Here is a 15000-nt window from a genome sequence, read left to right on the forward strand (position 1 = left end):
GAGAGAGGGGGAGAGAGAGAGAGAGAGAGAGTACAGCAGGGAGCCACTGGTGGGAGGCTGTCAGGTTGATCCCTCTTTTGTGACTCCATTTAGTCACTCCCTTCCCTCTCTCTGGGCCAATCACTGTTCAGAATGTACTGTAGAACAGAATATGACTGATGGACTCAGCTGTTTTTTCCACAGAGGACCAGGCAAAGGCAAGTCAAACCTAACCCTTTACTCCCACTTCATTTGTTCTGAGAACTAAATAAAAACTAAATAAGAACTAAATAAGACATCTTTATGTCCTAATGTGGCACGTCTCAACAGCCGGAACTAAATGCTCTTTTGAGTGTTAGGCTTAGGGTCAGGGTTAGGGTTAGGGTTAAGGTTAGTGTCTACATGTCCTGCTTTAGGTTCAAAGATCAAAACATCCTGTTTAAACAACAGGAAGCTTCAACAGGACTCAGGAACATCAGTCTGTAAAGATACCTTATGGACAAAATTTTCATACTCTTCGTAAAATATGGAGTGCCACACATAAGAGCATGATACCAATCAACCCTAACCCCAACCCTAACCCTAACCTTAACCTCACCATACTGCCCCAAGTCCCACAAGGCTGGAGCGAAGCCATATTGCCCCAGAGAAAAACAGTGCATGTGTCCTGAGATGCACAGACAGTTAATGTGAGGTAATGTAACCAAAGCCGACATAAAATACCATAAAGTTAATGTGAGGAGCATGATGACAGACAGTTAATGCGAGGGGCATGATGACAGACAGTTAATGTGAGGAGCATGATGACAGACACCACCCCGACACTCATGACACCATGATTCTTGACATTATGGCAGGACCTCAGAGAAAACCAGTTCCCAGCCCTGTCAATCAGACCTGTTTTTCTACTACACAAAGAATGAAAAAGATGGCACTGTTGGCATGCCCAGGACAATGTTTTGTCAATTGCGTTTATGCGTAAAGTTTTCAGTTTTTTAATTTTGTTAGTATGACACTTCTAGTTTATACATGTAACATGTTCATTAAATCAACCATCAGCTTATAAAAGCACTTCCCCTTTCTCAGTGCCAACAACCGCTGTGATTAATAAACAAAAAGGCAGGAACCATCTACACGTGTTTTCTTTTTTTTAATGTTTTCTTTTTAACGGATTCTTTTGGAAAAGAAGAATGAAAGAAGTGAGAGAGGCTGACGTGACTGACACGACTGACACGACTGACATGACTGGGGTGGGGGATCTGGGGAGAACGAAATGAGATCAGAGTAAATCATTTGAGAATGAAATGAGATCAGAGTAAATCATTTGAGAATGAAATGAGATCAGAGTAAATCATTTGAGAACAAAATGAGATCAGAGTAAATCATTTGACAACGAAATGAGATCAGAGTAAATCATTTGAGAAAACTGTGAGATAGACCTGAGCCTGAACTTGAACTGCATGCCTGGATTTGAAATCAAAGATTTAATATATCAGATATAATAAGAATATATAATATATATAAGATTTAAAATATCAGATATAATGAGAATATATAGTATATATAGGGTTTAATATGCCTGGATTTGCAGGGAGACTACAGAGACTGACAGAGAGCAATGTTATCAGCCAAAGATCTTTAATCTTTAATCAATGACACTGCACATTCATGTCAGCCAATGACACTGCACATTCATGTCAGCCAATGACACTGCACATTCATGTCAGCCAATGACACTGCACATTCATGTCAGCCAAAGACACTGCACATTTGTGTCGATTTTCATTTTTTCACATTCACAGCGGCAACAGTAGAGGGAGCTGTTTTCACATGCTCAAATAATTCTTCTGTGGTGAATGTGAATTAGTGTTTACATGATCAACAGTTTGCAGTTTTGGTGTTGAATTTGCTTTTGAGAGACAGATTCAGAGAGCCAAAGTAAATGAAACAAACAAAGGAATGAACAGACAAACAAGGACAAAATGAGCTAAAAGCAAAATAAATCAAATCAACAAATAAATGAAATAAGCAAACATGAAGCAGCACCTTAGCCCCCTGTTAGTGCTTTATTCACTGAACTGAAGCTATGCCATAACTGTATACACAGGACTAACTTAATGTAAATGTACTGAACTGAAGCTATGCCATAACTGTATACACAGGACTAACTTAATGTACATTCACTGAACTGAAGCTATGCCATAACTGTATACACAGGACTAACTTAATGTACATTCACTGAACTGAAGCTACGCCATAACTGTATACACAGGACTAACTTAATGTAAATGTACTGAACTGAAGCTATGCCATAACTGTATACACAGGACTAACTTAATGTACATTCACTGAACTGAAGCTATGCCATAACTGTATACACAGGACTAACTTAATGTAAATGTACTGAACTGAAGCTATGCCATAACTGTATACACAGGACTAACTTAATGTACATTCACTGAACTGAAGCTATGCCATAACTGTATACACAGGACTAACTTAATGTAAATTTACTGAACTGAAGCTATGCCATAACTGTATACACAGGACTAACTTAATGTAAATGTACTGAACTGAAGCTATGCCATAACTGTATACACAGGACTAACTTAATGTACATTCACTGAACTGAAGCTATGCCATAACTGTATACACAGGACTAACTTAATGTACATTTACTGAACTGAAGCTATGCCATAACTGTATACACAGGACTAACTTAATGTACATTCACTGAACTGAAGCTATGCCATAACTGTATACACAGGACTAACTTAATGTACATTTACTGAACTGAAGCTATGCCATAACTGTATACACAGGACTAACTTAATGTAAATGTACTGAACTGAAGCTATGCCATAACTGTATACACAGGACTAACTTAATGTAAATTTACTGAACTGAAGCTATGCCATAACTGTATACACAGGACTAACTTAATGTACATTTACTGAACTGAAGCTATGCCATAACTGTATACACAGGACTAACTTAATGTAAATGTACTGAACTGAAGCTATGCCATAACTGTATACACAGGACTAACTTAATGTAAATGTACTGAACTGAAGCTATGCCATAACTGTATACACAGTACTAACTTAATGTACATTTACTGAACTGAAGCTATGCCATAACTGTATACACAGTACTAACTTAATGTACATTTACTGAACTGAAGCTATGCCATAACTATACACAGGACTAACTTAATGTAAATGTACTGAACTGAAGCTATGCCATAACTGTATACACAGGACTAACTTAATGTACATTTACTGAACTGAAGCTATGCCATAACTGTATACACAGGACTAACTTAATGTACATTTACTGAACTGAAGCTATGCCATAACTGTATACACAGGACTAACTTAATGTAAATGTACTGAACTGAAGCTATGCCATAACTGTATACACAGGACTAACTTAATGTACATTTACTGAACTGAAGCTATGCAATAACTGTATACACAGGACTAACTTAATGTAAATTTACTGAACTGAAGCTATGCCATAACTGTATACACAGGACTAACTTAATGTAAATGTACTGAACTGAAGCTATGCCATAACTGTATACACAGGACTAACTTAATGTACATTCACTGAACTGAAGCTATGCAATAACTGTATACACAGGACTAACTTAATGTTCATTTACTGAACTGAAGCTATGCCATAACTGTATACACAGGACTAACTTAATGTACATTTACTGAACTGAAGCTATGCCATAACTGTATACACAGGACTAACTTAATGTACATTTACTGAACTGAAGCTATGCCATAACTGTATACACAGGACTAACTTAATGTACATTTACTGAACTGAAGCTATGCCATAACTGTATACACAGGACTAACTTAATGTAAATGTACTGAACTGAAGCTATGCCATAACTGTATACACAGGACTAACTTAATGTACATTCACTGAACTGAAGCTATGCAATAACTGTATACACAGGACTAACTTAATGTTCATTTACTGAACTGAAGCTATGCCATAACTGTATACACAGGACTAACTTAATGTACATTTACTGAACTGAAGCTATGCCATAACTGTATACACAGGACTAACTTAATGTACATTTACTGAACTGAAGCTATGCCATAACTGTATACACAGGACTAACTTAATGTACATTTACTGAACTGAAGCTATGCCATAACTGTATACACAGGACTAACTTAATGTACATTTACTGAACTGAAGCTATGCCATAACTGTATACACAGGACTAACTTAATGTACATTTGTCCCTCTGATTTGTTGTTCTTGTGAAGTCCACCTGTGTTGCTGATGTTTACTTGCAGTCTAGTTATGTTGTAGCACTAGGCTGTACACAGTCTGACTCACTTAAAGTCAAGATGGTGCAGCTCAGACCAGTCACTGTAGCTACTGCATCCGCTTAGACTGTGCTTTTCGTTTGTTATTTGTATAGTCATTTTTGCATTCTTTTACCTCTCAGTCAACTGCGCTAATTTCCTACAACCGCAGCACACTTCTGAGCATTGCAACCATAAGAACCATAATAAGTTAATTCAGAGACATGACTTGTTTCTGAGGTCATGCGGGACAGCCCCACTTGGCTGAAAGAGATCCTCAGCAACGTGGATCCTAACAATGGAAACGAGCCTCCGCGAAACAGCAGAGAGTAGACACCCAGGGGCAAACATGGCGGAGTCTGAAACAGACTGTGAGTGAGTGCACTCCGTCCACCCCTGTCCAGTGTCCTGCTTGCTAATGTTCAATCCTTGGACAACAAGCTGGACGACATCAGGGCCTGGGTCCACTTCCAAAGGGACATGTGAGACTGCAACATCCTTTGATTCACAGAGACATGGCTCTCCCCTGCAGTGCCAGATCAACCAGCCAAAACATTCTCCCGTGTTTCGCATGGACAGGACAGAGGTATCCAGCAAGTCTAAAGGTGGTGGAGTGTGTTTCATGACCAACAACAGCTGGTGTGATCCAAGTAATGTTCTTGTTCTGTCGCGCTCCTGCTCACCTGATCCCAAAGACCTAGTGATCCTCTGTCGCCTCTCCACTTGCCCTGAGGAGGTCTCTACGACCATCATCATTGCCTTTTATATTCCACCACAGGTGGACACAGACACCGCTCTGTCCACATTACATGACACCATTAACAAACACTTCGCCAAATGCCCAGATGCAACCCTCATTGGACTTTAAGAAGGTGAACCTCAAACAGATTATGCCGGTGAAAACATACTGGATCATTACTACACCCTGTCAAGAACGGCTACAGCCACCTGACTCCCAGCTTTTGGTAAGGCTGGCCGCAATGCCATCTTTCTCATACCGGGGACATGTTCCGGGAGAGCTCCGATGACATCAACATGTTTACGGAAGTGGTGACGTGCTTCATATCCAAGCTGATAGACAATATCATCCCATGGTGACTGTTACGGTCTCTCCTAACCAGAAGAATCTGTGAGGCTCTGAAAGCACACAGCTGCCTGTTACCGTACAAAGCGGTGTCCTACAAGCTCAGACAACCGTTGAGAGCGGTGAAAAGGCAGCACAGGGGTAAAGTGGAGGCTCAATTGTGCGATCGCAACAGCAGACGCATTTGGCAAAGGCTTTAGATGATCACAGACTACAGAGGACAAACACACACCTTGGCTGACGTGGACTTCCTCACTGGTGGAAGATTTAAGGACCTACTGTGCTCGTTTCCAGGCCTTCAGCACGAGCACCGACACTGTTAGCACTGCTAGGATAGCAGCTAGCGCTGGTGCAACTGAAGTGGGCAACCTGACCGGTGAGGACCGCCCACTCTCTGCCTCAGAGCACAACGTGAGGAGAGCTCTGAGACAAGTAAACAGCAGGAATGCCGCTGGCCCAGATGACATCCCTGGCCCAGACGACATCCCTGGCCCAGACAACATCCTTGGCCCAGACGACATCCCTGGGCGGGAGCTAAAATCATGTGCTGAGCAGCTAGCGCCATGTTTACCTCTATTTTCAATGTGTCCCTGGGCCCATGCTGTCATCCCTACACACCTCCAAACGTCTACCATTCTCCCTGTACCCGAGAAGACCAACCCAGCCTGCTTAAATGACTACTACTACTATGAATGTATTTGTTTGTTTGTTTATGTATGCATTCATACATACTTATTGTTATTTTGGTTTTCTGTGCCATCAAAGCAGACTTGCCTCAGATGGAGATGGGCTATCTGAAGATTTCTGAGAAAATAGCAAAATAATGTGCGGCCCTCATGCAGATTATTAGAGGTTCTGGACTGATCGTCTCACCTGTGTAGGTGTGTGCGTGGACTGACCATGGGCGGCAGAGGCAGTGGTAGCATGGATATGGGTGGAGGCACCAGTCTGATTTGGGGATCTCAGTGACTTTGAGGTCACGGTGGGGAGTGCATTCTCATTGGTCAGTTTAGGAGGATTTGCTGTGGGAGGAGTGGGGCTTGCCTCATGCTCCCCCAGTACAGCTCTCCCAACAACCCCATCTGTCTCGTCTTCATCATCATCATCATCATCATCACCATCATCATCATCATCACCATCTGAAACAGCACACACCACACACATACACATCATCAACACACATAACCAACACACATCATCAACACACATCACCAACACACACCACACACATACACATCATCAACACACACCACACACATCACCAACACACATCACCAACACACACCACACAAATACACATCATCAACACACATCACCAACACACATCATCAACACACACCACACACATACACATCACCAACACACATCACCAACACACACCACACACATACACATCATCAACACACATCATACACATATACATCATCAACACACATCACCAACACACATCAACACACACCACACACATACACAGATATACATCATCAACACACATCATCAACACACATCATCAACACACATCAACACACACCACACACATACACATCATCAACACACATCATCAACACACACCACACACATCACCAACACACATAATCAACACACATCACCAACACACATCAACACACACCACACACATACACATCAACACACATCACCAACACACATTATCAACACACATCACCAATACACACCACACACATACACATCACCAACACACATCATCAACACACATCACCAACACACACAACACACATACACATCATCAACACACATCATCAACACACATCACCAACACACACCACACACATACACATCATCAACACACATCACCAACACACACCACACACATACATATCATCAACACACATCACCAACACACATCACCAACACACCACACACATACACATCATCAACACACATCATACACATACACATCACCAACACACATCACCAACACACACCACACACATACACATCATCAACACACATCACCAACACACATCATCAACACACACCACACACATACACATCATCAACACACATCACCAACAGACATCACCAGCACACATCAACACACACCACACACACACACATCATCAACATCAACACACATCAACACACACCACACACATACACATCATCAACATCAACACACACCACACACATACACATCATCAACATCAACACACATCACCAACACACATCATCAACACACATCAACACACATCCCACACATACACATCATCAACATCAACACACATCAACACACACCACACACATCATCAACACACATCACCAACACACATCATCAACACACACCACCAACACACATCATCAACACACGTCACCAACACACATCACCAACACACACCACACACATACACATCACCAACACACATCATCAACACACATCACCAACACACACCACACACATACATATCACCAACACACATCATCAACACACATCACCAACACACATCAACACACATCACCAACACACACACACACAAACTGATCATAACACCTCTGGTGAAGTCTATGCTGAGAAGGGCCTTTTTTTCCCGCTCAAATGTGGCAGTGAAGTGATCCATGTTCTCATATCCCCGCTCCACTTTCTCCAGGTGAGATGTGTTTCTGCCCTCAGCAATTCTGACACACAGTCACAATTAAACTAACCATGTTGTGACTGTTAAAATGCAGGCTGAGCAGTGACACAAATGAATTATAAATAATAAATGAATTATAAATTATAAATAACTTTTAAATTTACTCACTTCTGTAGAAGGGCCTTTGTGTTCTAGAAGACAGACAGGGGATAGAGGTCAACAACAGATGGAGGTGTGTGTGTGTGTGTGTGTGTGTGCGTGCGTGTAAAAGTGTAGGAGTGTGTGCGTATGCATGTGTGTGTGTAAGAGTGTGTGTGTGTGTGTAAGAGTGTGTGTGTATATGTGTAGGAGTGTGTGTGTATGTGTGCGCAGGTGTAAGACTATATGTGCGGTGTGTGTGTGTGTGTGTGTGTGCGCGTGTGTGCGGTGTGTGTGTGTGTATGTCTGGGCTTCAACACAGCTGTTTACTATCATACTATTTACTATAAATATTTACTATCATTACTCAAAGAACCGCACGGGTTCAGTCAGTAATGCTGATTCAGTCTGCAGTCTTACAGAACCGCACGGGTTCAGTCAGTAATGCTGATTCAGTCTGCAGTCTTACAGAACCGCACGGGTTCAGTCAGTAATGCTGAATCAGTCTGCAGTCTTACAGAACCGTACGGGTTCAGTCAGTAATGCTGAATCAGTCTGCAGTCTTACAGAACCGTACGGGTTCAGTCAGTAATGCTGATTCAGTCTGCAGTCTTACAGAACCGCACGGGTTCAGTCAGTAATGCTGAATCAGTCTGCAGTCTTACAGAACCGTACGGGTTCAGTCAGTAATGCTGATTCAGTCTGCAGTCTTACAGAACCGTACGGGTTCAGTCAGTAATGCTGATTCAGTCTGCAGTCTTACAGAACCGCACGGGTTCAGTCAGTAATGCTGATTCAGTCTGCAGTCTTACAGAACCGCACGGGTTCAGTCAGTAATGCTGATTCAGTCTGCAGTCTTACAGAACCGCACGGGTTCAGTCAGTAATGCTGAATCAGTCTGCAGTCTTACAGAACCGTACGGGTTCAGTCAGTAATGCTGAATCAGTCTGCAGTCTTACAGAACCGCACGGGTTCAGTCAGTAATGCTGATTCAGTCTGCAGTCTTACAGAACCGCACGGGTTCAGTCAGTAATGCTGATTCAGTCTGCAGTCTTACAGAACCGCACGGGTTCAGTCAGTAATGCTGAATCAGTCTGCAGTCTTACAGAACCGCACGGGTTCAGTCAGTAATGCTGATTCAGTCTGCAGTCTTACAGAACCGCACGGGTTCAGTCAGTAATGCTGATTCAGTCTGCAGTCTTACAGAACCGTACGGGTTCAGTCAGTAATGCTGATTCAGTCTGCAGTCTTACAGAACCGCACGGGTTCAGTCAGTAATGCTGATTCAGTCTGCAGTCTTACAGAACCGCACGGGTTCAGTCAGTAATGCTGAATCAGTCTGCAGTCTTACAGAACCGTACGGGTTCAGTCAGTAATGCTGATTCAGTCTGCAGTCTTACAGAACCGCACGGGTTCAGTCAGTAATGCTGATTCAGTCTGCAGTCTTACAGAACCGCACGGGTTCAGAGGTTTTCCTGCTGACCTTGAGGAACATGGCCATCTCAGGCTCCTCCATGGTTTGAATTCCAGTCTCGACCAGTTTGGCAGTGTCATCCAGGTGCTCAGCGTAGCGATGCCGCAGGCTGCTGATATAGTCTAGTTTCTCCTGCTGCTCTGCAGTAATCCTCAAAGTCATCTCTCCTTTCCTCTCCTCCAATAACCCGTACAGATGATCAAACACCTCACATACCTGAGCCTTCTGCCTGCGTCCGTTCTCCTACACACACACACACACACACACACACACACATATGGACACACACACACACACACACACACACACACATATGGACACAAACCCAGAGACGTGTTAACAGAGATGTGACATAAGACACATATGTTAGTGACAGAGCTATGCTAGGAAAACTAATGACTTCTGTATACACATGCACACCTCCCTCAAATACACACACACACACACACAGTCACGCGCGCACACACATGCACACACACACACGCACGCACAAGCACACACACGCATACGCACACACACACGCACACGCACGCACGCACACACACACGCACACACGCACACGCACACGCACGGACACACACACACACACACACACACACGCACTTACTTCCACCATCCTGCAGCTTTCCTCAAGTTGGCTGATGATGCCCTGAATACGATCGTTATTACCAACCAACAGAGCAATGCACTCAGTCAGCTCCTCCTAAACACACACACACACACACACACACGCACACACACGTACACATGCACGCACACACACACACACACGCATGCACACACACACGCACACACGCACACACACGCACACACACACACGCACACACACGCACACACACACACGCATGCGCACACACACACACACACACACACACGCACGCACACGCACGCACACGCACACGCACACGCACACGCAGGGGAAAGTCAATATTAATAAGGTTAAACATGTTGTCAACACAGAAACTATAACAAGCTTCATTTTATGATGATGACTGGCCTTGCAATTATTTTTATTGTCAACTTGAAGAAACAGAGAGAGCGTGTTCTTGCCTTTTGTGCCTCATAGACAGTGTTAAGCGGAGCAACTTCACAGGATTTGTGAGCACCAAACACTTTACAAAGTGAGCAGGTGGGGACTGCACATGTCACACAGTAAATATTTATTCTCTCGTCATTGTGTTCTGCACACTGCGGCTGCTCAGCCTTCGTCTCTGGCTCTGGTTTAGTGCTACAGAGAGAGAGAGAGAGAGAGAAATGAGTGAGAGAGAGAGACCATACATGAAGAATTAGACTGATTTCCACTGACTTTGCACACTTCAAAAATTTAAGATGAACTTCAAACCAACTGCCCAAAATACTCTGTAGTTTAGGATGAACCTCAAACCAACTGCCCAAAATACTCTGTAGTTTAGGATGAACCTCAAACCAACTGCCCAAAATACTCTGTAGTTTAGGAAGAATCTCAAACCAACTGCCCAAAATACTCTGTAGCTTCGAGTCCTTCAACAACAAGCTTTAGTCCAGAACTGCTGACCACACCCAGCTCAGAATTAATCCCACTTTAAAACTAAATGAAAATGTGTATTTGAATAACTGGGACAATGGCATCAACGCAAACGGTTTCTGGCTTCAGGGTGTACCTAAGAATGGACTCTGTTGTGTTGCTTGGAGGGCGACATGTTTAATCATGCATTTTTTACCCCTAACTGTATTTGTATTTGTGATAAATGTAGGGTAAGACAGAGTAAATTGCGGTGCTGGAAGGGCACATCTGGACCATATACAGGATTAGAAAAGGGGAGAGGTTTTTTAGAGTCGTCTCGGCGGGTCTGGATGTTACAGTGGTAGCTGACGTTAGCCGTTCCCCCCATTTCTCCGACAGTAGAGCCTTCACAGGGGGGCAGATGGGTAACGCTTTGGTAACATCGTCACAAACCTAAAACCACCCCCCATGGGCCCCACCATTCCCCTGTCAGGTTCCCAACAGGTTCACTCCACTCAGTGTCTCACCTGCTGAGGCACCTGTTCAAAGGTCTGTGGCAACCGCAGATCCTACGGTAAGAAATGTGAAGGTAGCAACCCCACCTACCGTAGTCCAATAGTCCAACGTCTGTCAGGTGTTAGACCGACCGCCATCAAAGCAAACCGTAAAATGCTGACTAATAGTGACTGTAAATGTCCTGAGATTGTTATTCACATCAGCACTAAACACTACTGTGAGGAAGACTGTAGAGGGTTATGAACTGACACACAGACGTTACTGTGAGGAAGACTGTAGAGGGTTATGAACTGACACACAGACGTTACTGTGAGGAAGACTGTAGAGGGTTATGAACTGACACACAGACGTTACTGTGAGGAAGACTGTAGAGGGTTATGAACTGACACACAGACGTTACTGTGAGGAAGACTGTAGAGGGTTATGAACTGACACACAGACGTTACTGTGAGGAAGACTGTGGAGGGTTATGAACTGACACACAGACGTTACTGTGAGGAAGACTGTAGAGGGTTATGACCTGAAACACAGACGTTACTGTGAGGAAGACTGTAGAGGGTTATGACCTGAAACACAGACGTTACTGTGAGGAAGACTGTAGAGGGTTATGAACTGACACACAGACATTACTGTGAGGAAGACTGTAGAGGGTTATGAACTGACACACAGACGTTACTGTGAGGAAGACTGTAGAGGGTTATGAACTGACACACAGACGTTACTGTGAGGAAGACTGTAGAGGGTTATGAACTGACACACAGACGTTACTGTGAGGAAGACTGTAGAGGGTTATGAACTGACACACAGACGTTACTGTGAGGAAGACTGTAGAGGGTTATGACCTGAAACACAGACGTTACTGTGAGGAAGACTGTAGAGGGTTATGAACTGACACACAGACGTTACTGTGAGGAAGACTGTAGAGGGTTATGAACTGACACACAGACGTTACTGTGAGGAAGACTGTAGATGGTTATGAACTGACACACAGACGTTACTGTGAGGAAGACTGTACAGGGTTATGAACTGACACACAGACGTTACTGTGAGGAAGACTGTAGAGGGTTATGATCTGAGACACAGACGTTACTGTGAGGAAGACTGTAGAGGGTTATGAACTGACACACAGACGTTACTGTGAGGAAGACTGTAGAGGGTTATGATCTGAGACACAGACGTTACTGTGAGGAAGACTGTAGAGGGTTATGACCTGACACACAGACGTTTAATATGCTCTGGCTTCACTTCTTTTTGGCAACATGACCGAATGTACAACAGATTATCGTCACTAAATTGTTGGTTGTCTGAGTGGTGCTGTGAAAAGAACGTGGGTTATATACAGCTGGCAATTTGTAGCCGTCCCCCCTGTTAACCTATATACTCTATAGAGTAGTGTCAGTGACCCCCCTGTTAACCTATATACTCTATAGAACAGTGTCAGTGACTACTGGGTCGTCCCCCCTGTTAACCTATATACTCTATAGAGTAGTGTCAGTGACCCCCCTGTTAACCTATATACTCTATAGAGTAGTGTTAGTGACCCCCCTGTTAACCTATATACTCTATAGAGTAGTGTCAGTGACCCCCCTGTTAACCTATATACTCTATAGAGTAGTGTTAGTGACCCCCCTGTTAACCTATATACTCTATAGAGTACTGTCAGTGACTACTGGGTCGTCCCCCCGTTAACCTGTATACTCTATAGAGTAGTGTCAGTGACCCCCCTGTTAACCTATATACTCTATAGAGCAGTGTCAGTGACTACTGGGTCGTCCCCCCTGTTAACCTATATACTCTATAGAGTAGTGTCAGTGACTACTGGGTCGTCCCCCCGTTAACCTGTATACTCTATAGAGTAGTGTCAGTGACCCCCCTGTTAACCTATATACTCTATAGAGCAGTGTCAGTGACTACTGGGTCGTCCCCCCTGTTAACCTATATACTCTATAGAGTAGTGTCAGTGACTACTGGGTCGTCCCCCCTGTTAACCTATATACTCTATAGAGTAGTGTCAGTGACCCCCCTGTTAACCTATATACTCTATAGAGCAGTGTTAGTGACTACTGGGTCGTCCCCCCTGTTAACCTATATACTCTAAAGAGCAGTGTCAGTGACTACTGGGTCGTCCCCCCTGTTAACCTATATACTCTATAGAGTAGTGTCAGTGACCCCCCTGTTAACCTATATACTCTATAGAGCAGTGTCAGTGACTACTGGGTCGTCTCCCCTGTTAACCTATATACTCTATAGAGTAGTGTCAGTGACCCCCCTGTTAACCTATATACTCTATAGAGTAGTGTCAGTGACCCCCCTGTTAACCTATATACTCTATAGAGTACTGTCAGTGACTACTGGGTCGTCCCCCCTGTTAGCCTATATACTCTATAGAGTAGTGTCAGTGACCCCCCTGTTAACCTATATACTCTATAGAGCAGTGTCAGTGACTACTGGGTCGTCCCCCCTGTTAACCTATATACTCTATAGAGCAGTGTCAGTGACTACTGGGTCGCCCCCCCTGTTAACCTATATACTCTATAGAGTAGTGTTAGTGGCTACTGGGTCGTCCCCCCTGTTAACCTATATACTCTATAGAGCAGTGTCAGTGACTACTGGGCCGTCCTCCCTGTTAACCTATATACTCCATAGAGTAGTGTCAGTGACTACTGGGCATGCCCCAGTTAAAAAATAACAAGCCGCGTGCTGGTTATATTGGTGTCTCGCGGTGCCTATTTTGACAACTTGATTAACTAGTGTTCATGCTTAGGTTAAAGTTAGGATTACTGAACGCGTGATCCTGTGCTCAGAGGACAACATCTCATCACTGTTCCCGGAGTTGGTATGCTGTGTCTGACAGAAAGCTGGCTAAAACAAGAGGAGTTCCTTGTCCTAAAAGAATCTAGGCCCCGAAATATTGCTATAAACATAAGCTCCGCCTGAATCGTCGAGGGCAGGCGTGGCTGATATTTATGTCTGTAGCGTTACACTAAAGTCTGACTGCACATTTCTCTCTGGCCTGTTCTCTGACTGCACATTTCTCTCTGGCCTGTTCTCTGACTGCACAGTTCTCTCTGGCCTGTTCTCTGACTGCACATTTCTCTCTGGCCTGTTCTCTGACTGCACATTTCTCTCTGGCCTGTTCTCTGACTGCACATTTCTCTCTGGCCTGTTCTCTGACTGCACATTTCTCTCTGGCCTGTTCTCTGACTGCACATTTCTCTCTGGCCTGTTCTCTGACTGCACAGTTCTCTCTGGCCTGTTCTCTGACTGCACATTTCTCTCTGGCCTGTTCTCTGACTGCACATTTCTCTCTGGCCTGTTCTCTGACTGCACATTTCTCTCTGGCCTGTTCTCTGACTGCACATTTCTCTCTGGCCTGT

General features: G+C 43.9%; 1 protein-coding gene across 1 annotated transcript in view; it reads right to left on the reverse strand.

The window, feature by feature from the left end:
* Window positions 1-5678: 5678 nt before the first annotated feature.
* The window catches only part of LOC115811200 (E3 ubiquitin-protein ligase TRIM63-like), a 14164-nt gene continuing 4842 nt past the window's right edge, over window positions 5679-15000 (reverse strand). Inside the window, exons 3-9 of the mRNA XM_030773308.1 lie at window positions 10675-10852; window positions 10232-10327; window positions 9634-9867; window positions 8181-8203; window positions 7931-8055; window positions 6303-6542; window positions 5679-5797 (exon numbers count right to left, since the gene is read on the reverse strand). Of these exons, the coding sequence (XP_030629168.1) occupies window positions 5679-5797; window positions 6303-6542; window positions 7931-8055; window positions 8181-8203; window positions 9634-9867; window positions 10232-10327; window positions 10675-10852 (1015 nt within the window). The remainder of the gene's footprint in view (window positions 5798-6302; window positions 6543-7930; window positions 8056-8180; window positions 8204-9633; window positions 9868-10231; window positions 10328-10674; window positions 10853-15000) is intronic.

The sequence above is a fragment of the Chanos chanos genome, chromosome 5 (genome assembly GCF_902362185.1).
Source record: "Chanos chanos chromosome 5, fChaCha1.1, whole genome shotgun sequence".
Taxonomy (NCBI): domain Eukaryota; kingdom Metazoa; phylum Chordata; class Actinopteri; order Gonorynchiformes; family Chanidae; genus Chanos; species Chanos chanos.